The sequence below is a fragment of the Schistocerca nitens genome, chromosome 9, assembly GCF_023898315.1.
Source record: "Schistocerca nitens isolate TAMUIC-IGC-003100 chromosome 9, iqSchNite1.1, whole genome shotgun sequence".
Taxonomy (NCBI): domain Eukaryota; kingdom Metazoa; phylum Arthropoda; class Insecta; order Orthoptera; family Acrididae; genus Schistocerca; species Schistocerca nitens.
In genome coordinates this window covers 341,632,276-341,646,031 of record NC_064622.1, presented here as the reverse complement: position 1 = coordinate 341,646,031, position 13,756 = coordinate 341,632,276, and the positions used below count along the sequence as shown (strand labels likewise).

General features: G+C 40.2%; 1 protein-coding gene across 1 annotated transcript in view; it reads right to left on the bottom strand.

Annotated features, from left to right (window-relative positions):
- Positions 1-10,447, bottom strand: part of LOC126203965 (protein bric-a-brac 1-like) — a 455,035-nt gene extending 444,588 nt beyond the window's left edge. Inside the window, exon 1 of the mRNA XM_049938366.1 lies at positions 10,069-10,447. Within this exon, the coding sequence (XP_049794323.1) occupies positions 10,069-10,444 (376 nt within the window). The 5' untranslated portion in view covers positions 10,445-10,447. The remainder of the gene's footprint in view (positions 1-10,068) is intronic.
- Positions 10,448-13,756: the final 3,309 nt, after the last annotated feature.

Below are 13,756 nucleotides of genomic sequence, written 5' to 3'. Positions count from 1 at the left end.
AGTGGTGCGTATAAAAAAATTTTAAAGTGATATATTGTATTGGAAAAGATGTTTTGCAAACTGCTTCTTCAGTGGTTGGGCAAATAAGTTGAAAACGCTGTTTGAGAGTTAGGGGAGAGTTATTAGGAGAAATAAATTGGACTGTAAACATAACTTTTTACATCATTAATGAGGTCAATTCTTGGAGTAGCACAGAATAAAAAACAAAATGATTACGACACTCAAGTTTGAAGGAATTTTTGAAATAAAGTAGGTAGCCTGTAGACATCATTTTTACTTATACTATACAATTGCAAAAAAATAAAATAAAATTAAAATTAAAAGGTTGTTGACAGTCACTGAACCTAAATCAAGCACGCTTTTCAAACTCTGAAGGCGCTTGAAACACTCTTTGATATGCTTTTCCATTTTGTTGGAATGTGACTGTTTGTATCCCTTAAAACAATATTTACAAGATATTCCTTTCCCTTTTAAATTGAAAATCTCCAAACATGTCCTTCTTTCTTAACCATCTTGCAACTGCTCAATAGCCTGTTATCTATAACGTCGTAAATAACACACATACAAGGTTATGTTGCTTCTCACTCACCTACATAGACTTGAATAACTGTCAGACGATCAGACCAGTGTTGCCCAATTCCAGTTAACTAAATAACCCACAGAATTGCATGAACTACCTGAAATTACCAGCCACCCACTCAAAATTTCATCTACTACCTATTTGTAAAAACAGCAATAGCACTAATATTTACTCAGAATACCTGGAATTAAAGTGAAAAGAGTTCATTCATAACGATTTTTAGTTAGGTATGTGTCACATACTGTACCGATTCAACAATTCCAAGACTCGCGGATTCTCTGGGAATCGACTAGAATCGGAATCGAAAGATATCAGTGTCATTCTTTGTTATTAAATCTTTTTTTTGTGACAGTGTTTTCAGTTTATCTCCAAGGCAATGCAGGCAGACGAAAGTAGATAAAGAAAGGACAGAGCAGCAAACTATAGTCTGTCTCAAATATCGGTGCATATGACGATAAATATCTTTTTTCACTGAAAATTGTTTAACATTTAAGAATACATTTATTATCAAGAAACACATTTCAGCTGTTTAATACAGTCAGTAATAATTTAGTTATCCATAATCATTCTTCAATAATATTCAAAGATCTGACACGGATTATAAAGTTTCTTGCATTACAAAGTGACGACCTAAGAACAATGTTTCTTATACTGGCTTGTCGCTACACAGCTGTTCAACACGGTGTGTGTGTGTGTGTGTGTGTGTGTGTGTGTGAACTTGCACTACGGAAAAAATATTTCTTTCCTTTCGTTCTTAGTAATAAAGAGAAGTGTAAACTTTACTAACTTTTAATATCAGGAATATCGCCCTTTTCCCTTCTTTTAATTGGTATATTATACATTGTAACAGTAGAAACTTTAAAAAGTACTTTTCTTATAAATGTCCAGATTTTGGGCATTTAAAACTGCTCTGGGCAAGTTCCCGAGCAAATACCCATTTACAAATGTCCTGTACACTGGGCATTTGCCGGCCCACATCACTATTTCTGTGCATAATTCGTATTATTATTTTGCAACCATGACTTATTTAACTCACTGTTTGGTAACATTCGCATGTGTCGGGATTGGAATTATTACATTCTTCTTGAAGTCTGTGTCATACATCTTGCACAACATGTGGAATAGTTTTGTCATGGATCTCAAAGATATCATTAGTTTTCATAGAATGTCGTCTACTTCAGGTGCCTTGCTTCGAGGTCACCGAGAAATGTGGCGCAGTCGTATTCGAGAGGACAGCTCTTCAAACCTGCATCCGGCCATCCTGTTTTAGATTTTCCGTGATTCCCGTAAATCGCTTCAGGCAAATGCCGGAATGGTTCCTTTGAAAGGTAACGACCTATTTCCTCCCCCATCCTTCCCTAATTCTGGAGCCGCGCGACCGCTACGGTCTTTCAGTGCTCTGTCAAATTCTTGTTGCAGTATCATATTTTCCAGCTCATCTTCATTTACATCCTCTTATCTTTCTATAATGTTGCCTTCACGTTCCTTTCCATTGTTTAGCTCCTCTCCTACCTTTCAGCTCTCCCTTCTTTCCTTAATATTGGTTTTCCATCCGAGGTCTTGATATTGATACAGCTCCTCCTCTTTTCTCCAAAAGCCACTTTAATTTTCCTATAGGCGGTATTTATCTTTCCTCTAGTCATAGATGCTACTATACTCTTACATATGCCTTCTAGCCATTTTGGACATCCAGCCAATATCATTTTTAAACGATTGTACTTCCTATCGCCTGCTCCGTTTGTTACATTTTTTGTATTATCTTATGTCGTCAATTAAATTCAGTATCTCCTGTGATATCCAAGAATATCTACTACGCCTTATCTTTATTCTCTGCTGCCCTCACTATTTCATTTCTCGAAGTAACACATTCGTCTTCCACTGCATTCCTTCTCTCTGTTTCAATAAATCGTTGCTAATGCTCGCTTTGGAACTCTAGACAACCTCTGGTTCTTTCAGCTTATCCAGGTTCCATCTCCTTTTAGTTTCCCACCATTTTGCAAATTCTTCGGTTTTAATCTACAGTTAATAACCAATAAATTGTGGTCCGAGTCACTTCCACCACATGAAATGCGTTACAGTGTAAAATCTGGTTCAAAATCTCTCTTCTCCCATTGTACAATCAATCTGAAACATTCCCGTATCTCCAGGTCTCTTCCCCATATACAACCTTCTTTCATGATTCTTAGACAAAGTGTCAGCGATGATTAAATTATGTTCTGTGCAGAACCCTATCAGGCAGCTTCCTCTTTCATTCCTTCCCTGCAGTCCATATTCACCCACTATTTTTCTTTCTCTTCCTTTTCCTACTAGCGAATTCCAGTCCCCCATCACAATTATACGCTGACGGAAAAAAATCGCAACACTAAAAAAATTAATGTAGAGTTATGAAACTTCGGGAATACATTTGTCTAGGTAACATATTTAAGTGATTAACACTGCAAGATCACATGTTAATGTAAGCGTCAGATAAGCCAGAGCAAATTATGTGACATGCTGGTGGTACGATGTGTGTTTTTTTTTAAGTAAGTACCGTTTTGAAATAAAAAAAAAGACGTGCTAAGATATCTCAATAATTTTATTTTTACATGAAAGCCTGTACCTTAATCTACTTTTCTACATAATTTCCGTCAATATTGAGGCACTTGTAATAACGTTGTACCAGTTTTTGAATACCCTCCTGATAGAAGTCTGCCGCCTGACTCGTTAACCACTGCATCACCACTGTTTTGACTTTTGTCATCGTCTTGAAGACGCAACCGCCCAGGTATTTCTTCCGGTGCAGGAACAGATGGTAGTCACTGGGCGCAAGATCGGGGCTGTACGGAGGATGATCTAGAGTTTCCCATCGAAAAGATGTGATGAGTCTGTGGTCTGATTCGCCACATGCGGACGGGCATTGTCTTGCAGCAAAACGATGCCCTTGCTCAACTTCCATGGACTGTTGCTTTGATTCTGGTGTGACGTAGGCCACCCATGTTTCATCGCCCGTAACAAAAAAAAAAAAAAAAATGGTTCAAATGGCTCTAAGCACTATGGGACTGAGGTCATCAGTCCCCTAGACTTAGAACTACTTAAACCTATCTAACCTAAGGATATCGGACACATCCATGCCCGAGGCAGGATTCGAACCTGCGACCGTAGCAGCAGCGCGGTTCCGGACTGAAGCGCCTAGAACCACTCTGCCACAGCGGCCGGCGCCCGTAACAATTTGGCTTAAGAAATCATCACCGTCGTTGTGGTACCGCTCAAGGAAAGTCAATCCACTGTCTAAACGTTTGGTTTTGTGCACATCCGTTAACATTTTCGGTACCCAACGTGCGCTCTATTTTCGGTAATTCAAGTGCTCGGTCACAATGCCATACAAAACACTACGAGAAACATTAGGAAGGTCATCCCGCGAGGAGGAACTCGTAAAGTGTCTGTTTTCTCTCACCTTGTTGTCCACTTCCTGCACCAAACTTTCATTAACGACCGAAGGACGCCCACTCCGTTGTTCATCATGCACATTTGTGCGGCCACCTTTAAATGCTCTCACCCACTTTCTTACCATTCCAAAACTCATGTTTTCTCCGTAAACTTCACAGATCTCACGATGAATATCGATCGATTTTAGACCTTTAGCACTAAGAAATCGACACTGGACTCGCATTCGGAAGGACGACGGTTCAATCCCGCGTCCGGCCATCCTGATTTAGGTTTTCCGTGATTTGCCTGAATCGCTCCAGGCAAATGCCGGGATGGTTCCTTTGAAAGGGCACGGCCGACTTCCTTCCCCATCCTTCCCCAGTCCGATGACCTCGCTGTCTGGTCTCCTTCCCCAAACAAACCAACCAACCAACCACTAAGAAATCGTATAACAGCCCGTACTTCACAGTCGGCGGGACTCACGATTATCGGAGGCATCTTAAACACTGAGTACACAACGTAAACAAGGAAGAATCAGACTGTAATGGCGTCAGTGCGTAGACAAGGTACAGGCTTTCATGTAAAAATAAAATTATTGAGATATCTTAGCACGTTTTTTTTTTTTTTTTTTTTAATTTCAGAGCGTTACTTACTTAAAAAAACACGCGTCGTACATTAATAACCGATGTAACCGCTAGAATGTTGAATGCAACCATGTAAACGTGCATGCATTGTGTTGTGCAAGCGCCGAATGTCAGTTTGTGGGATGGAGTTCCATGGCTGTTGTTGCACTTCGTCGGTCAGTAAAGCAACGGTCAATGCTGGTTGTGGATGACGCTGGAGTTGTCGTCCGATGATGTCCCACACGTGCTCGATTTGAGACGGATCTGGTGATCTACCAGCCCAAGACAACACGTCGACATTTTGTAGAGCATGTTGTATTACAACAGCGGTATGTGGGCGAGTGTTATGCTCTTGAAAAACACCCCCTGGAACGCTATTCAAGAATGGCAGCACAACAGGTCGAATCACGGCACTGACGTACAATTTTGCAGTCGGGGGACCTGGGATGACAACGAGAGTGCTCCCGCTGTCATAAGAAACCGCACCCCAGACCATAACTCCAGGTGTAGGTCCAACGTGTCTAGCTTGCTGACAGGTTGGTTGCAGGTCCTCAACTGGCCCCTTTCTAACCAACACACGGTTATCACTGGCACTGTGACAGGACCAGCATTCGTCAATTAACACAACAGACCTCCACCTTGCCTTCAAGGAGCTCTCGCTTGACACCAATGAAGTCGCAAATGACCGTTATTTGCCGTCAGTGGAACGCACGCTACAGGGCGTCTGGTTTGTACCTACCCTTGAAGTAGCCGATTTGTAACAGTTCGGTGTGTCATTGCGGTGCAAACTGCTTCTCTAATGGCTGCTGCAGAAGCAGTATGATGCGTCACAGCCATATGACGAACATGATGGTCTTTCCTGTCCCACGTGGTCGTCTAGAGCCCGCTTTTCTTGCGAATTGACAGTCTCGTGACCAACGGCGCCAGCAGTCGCGTACAGTGGGCACATTACTGCCAAGTCTTTCTGTAATATTGCAGAAGAAATATCCAGCTCCTCATAGCCCTGTTACACGACCTTGTCAAACTTAGTGATGTGTTGATAACGACGTCTTTGTCGCCTTAATGGCCTTCTTGACTAACATCACCTCACGATGCCCAATCTCAAAGATAATTAACGCTCTTATGCGGCTGGCGCAAAATTTGAATAGACCTTATCTGTCAGATGTAGCAACACGCCTACCTACTTTCGTTAGGTCGCACAGTTCCTTCTTGGTGCTGTGATTTTTTTCCACCACAAATATATTTCCTCTCCCTTAACTATCTAAATAATTTCTTTTATCTGATCATACAGTCTATTAATTTATTCATCTGTGGAGCTAGGTAGCATATAAACCTGCACTATTGTGGTGGGCGTTGGCTTCGTGTCTATATTGGCTATGATAATGCTTTCAGTATCTGTTCGTAGTACCTTACCCGCATTCCTAGTTTCTTATTCTCTATCAGACCTACTCCTGCATCACCCCCATTGGATTTTGTATTTATAACCCTTTAGTCCACTAGCCAGAAGTCCTATTCATCCTGCTACCGAAGTTCACTAATCCTCACTGTCCAACCTATTCATTTCCCTTTTAAAATTTTCTAACCTACCTCACCGAGGAAGAAATATGACATTCCACACTCGGAAACGTAGATTGGTTTTGTTTTTCCTCATGACGACATCCTTTTGTGTAGTATCGCCCAGAGACCCGACTGAGGGGCTATTTTACCTCCGGAATATTTTACCTAAGAGAAAAGTAACGACTGTCAGTTTCCCTGGTGTTCAGCCCTTCGCAGTAGCAGCGCGGAGAGGCCATGTTTGCTGATGTTACAAGGCAAGATCAGTCGATCATCTGCAACTAATTAAATGGCTGTTGCCCTCTTCAGGAACCACACGTCTAGCTGGCCTCTCAACAGGTACGTCACCGCTCTAAAACTTCCTGGCAGATTAAAACTTGTGCCGGAACGATACTCGAACTTGCGACTTTGCCTTTCGCGGGCGAGTAAAGTTGTGGTGACGGATCGCGAGTCGTGCTTGGTTAGCTTAGTTGGTAGAGCACTTGCCCGCCAAAGGCAAAGGTCCTAAGTTTTTGTGTCTCTGGCACACAGTGTTAATCTGCCAGGAAGTTCCATGTCTGCGCACACTCCGCTGCAGAGTGAAAATTTTATTCTGGAAATCCCTCCGTTGTGGTTGCACCTTCGGTGCGGCTCTCTGTATCTTAGAAGAAGCACGAAAGTCATTCCATCACAACAGCAAGGTCCACGGTTAATAGGGGAGGAGGGGAGCGGGGGTGAGTGAGGGCTGGTAGGTGAGTAACTTGTCACTGTAAAAGGAGTTAAATCCAGCTTGACTGTAGGGTAGCGTCGATACCACCACTGGATTAGAGACACCATTATTTTCCATGAACTGCGTGACAAAGACGTTGCACATACGAAAGTAAACGTAATCTCAAAAAGAGTGGAAAGTTCAGGTTTGCGCGGCTTCCGAATTGGGACACCGGGCGCACTAAAGCCGTCCTCCTCCCCCCTCCCCCCCCCCCCCCAAACCCCGTGAAACTACCTTCCTGCAGTTTTTCTACATAGATTTAGCAAGTCTGATGATTTCATGTGTAGGTTTAATAAAATACTTATTACTAAAAATTTTACCTTAATGGACATTAACGAAAAATATTGCACACGAAAAAATCCATATCTTATTATGTGAGCTATTGTGCATTGGTTGTAGTATGATGTATGATAAAGACAGGTTTTATTTGCTGAACTTATTTATTAACAATGCATAAATTAATAATTAGAAATAATTAGGACGATAGAATATCCTTTTCCCTTTACATTTACCTGCTTTGAGAGAAGAAAACTCATTATCTCATTTACGACACGTTTAGCATCTGTGTCGTATTCTGTCAACAAGACAGCTACATTTCATACTCTTCTTTCAACCATACTCGATCTTAAGCAGTATTTTATGAATTTAATTTGTGTTCACAAAATGCGGCTGTTACTGGCATAATTCTAAATGTCTACGAGGGTATCTCGATATTTCGATACGCATCTCTTAACCCTAACTGTGAAAAAAATTTCAAAATATTTTAATAGCAAGTCACATCAACGCTCTTAATCAGTTCTTTCATCCGGAACTTGAAAGCACCTAATCCATTAATTATTTCCACTAAGTTAGCATTTCTGCTATATTTGGCTCAAATATCAACTGCATAGTTTTCACGATAAAGTATGTCCGTCTCGGTAGCTGAGTGGTCAACGTGACGGAATGTAATGACAAGCGGCCCGGGTTCGATTCCTGGGAGGGTCGGAAATTTTCTCCGCTCAGGAACTGGGTGTTGTGTTGTCTTCATTATCATCTCCTCCCCATCAACACGCAAGTCGCCAAAGAGACTTCCACCAGGCGACTGGTCTACCCGGCGGGAGGCCCTAGCCACACGACATTTCATTTCACGGTGAGATATAAGCCATTTCCCGACCGGAAATTAAAGCCAGATGAAATGGTGTCACGTATATCACGTATGTTTTCCAAAAAAATGGCTCTGAGCACTATGGGACTCAACTGCTGAGGTCATTAGTCCCCTAGAACTTAGAACTAGTTAAACCTAACTAACCTAAGGACATCACAAACATCCATGCCCGAGGCAGGATTCGAACCTGCGACCGTAGCGGTCTTGCGGTTCCAGATTGCAGCGCCTTTAACCGCACGGCCACTTCGGCCGGCTATGTTTTCCATTTCCCTCATTATTCTATCAAATATTTCGACCCTCTAGCTCTAATCGAAATCCTTCGGTCAAATAGCATATTTGTTTCAGCACCTGCTCGCCAACCTTTAAGATCCTTCAATACCGTGGCGAAATAGCAGCAAGAACTTTGTTGTTGAACATCAGCCTGCTGTGAAGTCCGGCAGCTGTGTGAACCGAATGTACCGTTGCCAAATAAACCACGGTAGCGATGGACGTTTGTTGGGTAATAGGTTTTTCTTTATAATGCTGCCTGGCCAAGGTGATACTGCAGAAATGACACTGACAACAGCGTGTGTTGGTGCAGTCTCCAAAGGAAAGGCTCCTTTTCGTAGGCAGAATATAGCAACATCAGGGATAGGAGACTATACATACCTCTCCCGGTTAATTCTTAAAGATCGTCTTTAATTCATATTTTTTCCGTCAGTTTTTGCGTCTTGTCTGTGCCTCTGACCGTGGCGGGAGCCTATGTAGATTCATGTCGCCGACTCGCTGCCCCCTCTGTATGCCCCCGCCAATGCTACAAAATGTAGCTGTTCGCGCCAAGTCCATTCATTCAGTAGTGAGATGTGGCAAATAATGCTATTTAGACGGCTACAGAAAGAGATCTTTGTTATTGTTGTAAACTTTACACGGCGTTGTCACGTCGCATCCAATGCTAAAGATTGTATGACTAAACAAAATACCATCCAACAGCAACTGAATAAAACACAATTTTAGTGCCATACGCGTTTCGCCTTTATTTTCTGTGAGGCATCATCAGTCGCAGGTTGCGTGGACAGTTTCTTACATATTACGCTCCTGTTGCCAATTTGCGGTTTTTTCCACATTCCACAGCACTATGCATAGTGCTGTGGAATGTGGAAAAAACCGCATCTTGGCGTTCATAAGAAGAAGAACAACACCAAAAATGCAACAGGAGCGTAATATGTAAGAAACTGTCACGCAACCTGCCACTGATGATGCCTTGCAGAAAATAAAGGCGAAACGCGTATGGCACTAAAATTGTGTTTTATTCAGTTGGTGTCAGACGGTCCATAAGTAAAAAATTATCAATATACCGTAATATTACACGCAACTGAGGAAGAAAGGACTACAAAAGTTGAAGATGAAAATACCATCCAGTAATTGCTAGTAAGTGAGGGAACGCAACAGAAAGTTTAGTAAGTAAAATCCAGCCCAGCATTTGTTTCCAAGTTGTAACATTTTTTTCTGCCTCTGTTATTTAAAAAGAAAAAAAAGGACAGAGCAAGTTTATGACTTAGATAACACAGCAGCATCGCCTCCGTAATTTATTCATACTTAAAATACATAGCTTTGTTATAAAGATTCACTAGCGGGTTGCCTAAACGGTTAGTGTAGCATATCTTTCCTCTATAAGGAAATGGTTTCTAACTTTCTATGATAGTCGTTTGTCAGCTGACGCAGCTAGAGGATCGACGTGCTACTAAACAGTTAGGATATGAGGTACAATAAATTTGAAAATTTGTAGAAAAACATCGAATCTCATTAACAAACAGCGATAGCAATGTAGCACTGCATATATACATACGGGTATACATTATAACTAAAGCAGTTAAATATGATCGGAAGAATGCGTTGATTAGCAAGATGAATAAAGAAAACAAAAATTCCTGCGTACTACTGCCAGTTACAGACAACAATCTCAAGTGCACGCAAACGTCGACGCCGTTTTCAAGAGTGGTTAACAATAAATAACAATATAAAACAAATCACTTACCTAAAGTGGCACTTTCGATGTGGCTTATCAGTCCTCTTTGCGCTCGCTCCACTAAAATATCGAGTCTGTCAAAAATAGGTTCCACGCTTTTTGAGAGATGGTGTCGGCTGTTTGTCTTTTTTGTCATTACGTATTCGTGCTTCATATGTTTCCATCGTATACGGACTTGTTCTTTGGTTCGGTCTATACCAAACCGAGTGCTCAGTTCTGAACTAAGTCGTCTAAATGTATCACGATTGCAGCGATGGAAAAATAACGAAGGTATCATGTCGAATTCTTCGATGAGGGAAAGCAGAGTCTCAGTTTCTTCCGTCGACCACTTGCAACGCGATTGCTTATCCATGATTTCGGCAAATGTTATTGTATCGCCACTCATATACCACTCCCCTAAATCAGAGATCCTACATATAAAAAGTAGCGTGATATGAACTTGTCAGCCAGACACAGGATTGGTTAAATAGCTGACGGAATTCGATTTTTTAATTTTTTTAGAATTTGCTGTTTATTTAATATACGTATAGTGGTTTTGCAGTGTGTTGCTGTTTGATGTGCCGTATGAGTATAAGCGGTGTTTCGTCACGAAATAGTGAAAATGTCATATTGACGCCGTAAGCTCTAAGTATTCGTGTACTTTTCGTTGCATAAGTAGGCATCGTTGTTGAATCACATACTTCACTGTCTTAAAAGGCATACATCTAGTATCACTCCACATCATTAAAGTGCGAACAACATCTAAGCATTACGTCTGTAGTGGCTCAAGCCTTCGGGTTCAAAAACTAAGCAACTATTTTTCCAGAAATTGTGATATAAATTACATCCAAGAACGTCGAAGTGTTTACTTATAGTGTTGGTTTTCGTATTTTACTGTTAGTTTTAACTTGATTGCTATTGATTTGTGTATTGGAAGCGACAACGAGGAATTACGTTGTTAGTGTTGGTCCTGGGCCTCACAATTTTTTTCATTTTAAACGGATTCGGAGCTACGACAGAAATACAGGGTAAGAACCGTATCTGTTATATATGCACATTAACGAGATAAGTGCGTAGCGTTGCATCAATAAGTTACTGTAAGTTTACTATAATGTGTGGATATAGGGAAAGTCGTGACTCTGCGACATCCGTACTACACTTCTAGCTTCCTGTTTCTATAATACCTTGGAGTTGAAGTGTAACATAATCGACAAACAAATGTTTAATCTATGGTTACCAGCAGCTTTCACTCCTGTCATTCCGATTGGTCACAGAGTTCAGTATCTCCTGTGATTTCCAAGGATTGAAACTCTCATCAACCTCTGGTTTTTTAGAACTTATGCAGGTGCCATATCTTAATTCTCTACTATTTTCGCAAATTGTTCAGTTTACTTCTTCAAATTAAGGCATATGTTCAGTACCATTAGATTTCTTTTGGCCAGGGGTGCTCCCTTGGCGCCTGCTAGTCTTCCATATGTCTTCTTTGCTTTGTTCGTGATATGTTATTTTGCTTCAAAACTATCAGGATTCCTTCACTTTGTCTACTTTGTCACCTTCAATTGTGATCTTCAAGTTTAATGCTAATCTCATTTCTGCCACTTCTCATTGCCTTAGTCTTTCTTCAGTTTACTTTCAATCTGTGTTTCTACTCATTAGACTGATTATTGTATTCAGTGGGCCCATTAATTCTCTTTCACTGAGGAAGACTGTGTCATCAGTGAATCTTATGATTGATAACTTTTCACTCTGAATTTTAATACTACCCTTGAAACTTTATTCTATTTCTATTATCTTATTCGATATATAGATTGAACAAAAGGGCTAAAGAATTGCATCTCTATTGTACACCATTTTAATTCTAGCACTTTGTTGTTTGTCTTACACTCTTATTGTTCTTTCTTGGTTCTTGTACATATTGTGTATTACTCGTCTCTCTCTCTCTCTCTCTCTCTCTCTCTATCTCTATCTCTATCTCTATCTCTATCTCTATCTTCTTGTATTTTCTCAGATTTTCGAACATCTTGCATCACTTTAAATTATAAACACTTTTTCAGGTTTACAAATCCTATGGACGTGTCTTGATGTTTCTTTTTAAGTCTCATTATATTATCAACCATAATGTCAGAACTGTGTCTCTGGTGCCTGTACCTTTTCTAAAGCCAAACAAATCGTCATCTAGCAAATTGGCTTACTTCGCCATTCTTCCGTGTTACCCTTGTCAGCAATTTATGTGTATGAGCTATTAAGAAATTTTAAGTATTATTAATTAGAAGTGCCGACAGGATCCTGTCAGCTTGTATGTTTCTTTTTTCTGAATCCATTTTTTTTTAAAGTGGGGGTGTGTGCATATGCGGTTATTAGCTTGTATGTAGGATTTCTCAGTTTGCCTGTTGTCTTCATACCTTTTCCCTGTTAGCATTCATTATCATAGGGTTTAAATTCAATAATGTATTCGAGAGAGAGAGAGAGAGAGAGAGAGAGTGAGTGAGTGTGTGTGTGTGTGTGTGTGTGTAAATGGTACAGTTAAATGCTGGGACACGTCCTTACAAAATTTTCCACTTGAATGTGGCTGTACAGTCGAAATAGCAATTGGTGAGCTTGAATACTAAGGTAACTATCATCAGCAAAAATATTAAAGAAACAGTTTACTGAAGTTCATTTAATCAACTGTGTGCAAAAAATAAATGTCTCAATGAAAAGACCTCAGTTCACAGATGCCGGAACATACAAAATAACAAGGATTTTACCAAAGTGCACCAGAATGAAAACGTATTGCAGTACAGTACTGACACACTTAGAAATCGCTACCTTCTTGTTAGTAACAGACATTACTTAACATTGAAGTATGATTAGTAATACCTGCTATTCATATCATTACAATAAACACCATTACAGAAATAAAAATGCAAGAAATCACAAATAAATTTTTCAGTGGAAGCATTGATAGATTTTTATGTGTAGGTCAATGACTTAATTTAGGATAGATAAATAAATAAATAAATAAATAAAATTTAGTACATACAGTCATGTACATGCAAAATGTAACATTGTGGGAGGAAAAAGACAATAAGAAGAGCGATGTTCAAAATATCTGAGTGTGGAACTGGATAACATGTTGAAATGGAGAACTAGTATTGTAACTCTTCTTCAGAAATTATGCTTATTGTATATATTTAAAGAACGATACCTTTTTAATCTTCAGTTGCCACAGCATAGTTTACTATTTATCATGGAATTCCATAGTAGCTGCAATTTAAAAAAATTAAATAAATTGTTGCTGCTACGGGATACAGGAGTATGTCTAATAATGAATAAGAAAATAGGAATGTATATAAACTATGATGAACATCATAGTGAATGCATTATTATAGCCACAATAGGCATGAAGCCAGCAGCATTCACTGCAGTAGTACAGGTTTTATGGCAACTGTCTCCATAGATGATGAAGAGTTTGAAGAAATGTGTAGCCTAACGAGAGAAAAGGAATTATTCAGATAGTTATGGGAGATGAAAATTTAATTGTAATGGGGGCTGGCAATTTTATAGTGGGAACAAGAAGTATAGAAGTACGGACAGGGAGGGGGGGGGGGGGGGAAGAATGGAAGAGGAAGCCGCCTGATAGCATTTTGCACGGAGTAAAATGTAATCACCACTAACACGTGGTTTGAGAATAGTGAAATGAGGTTGTATACACGTAATAAATCAGGGGACACCAGAA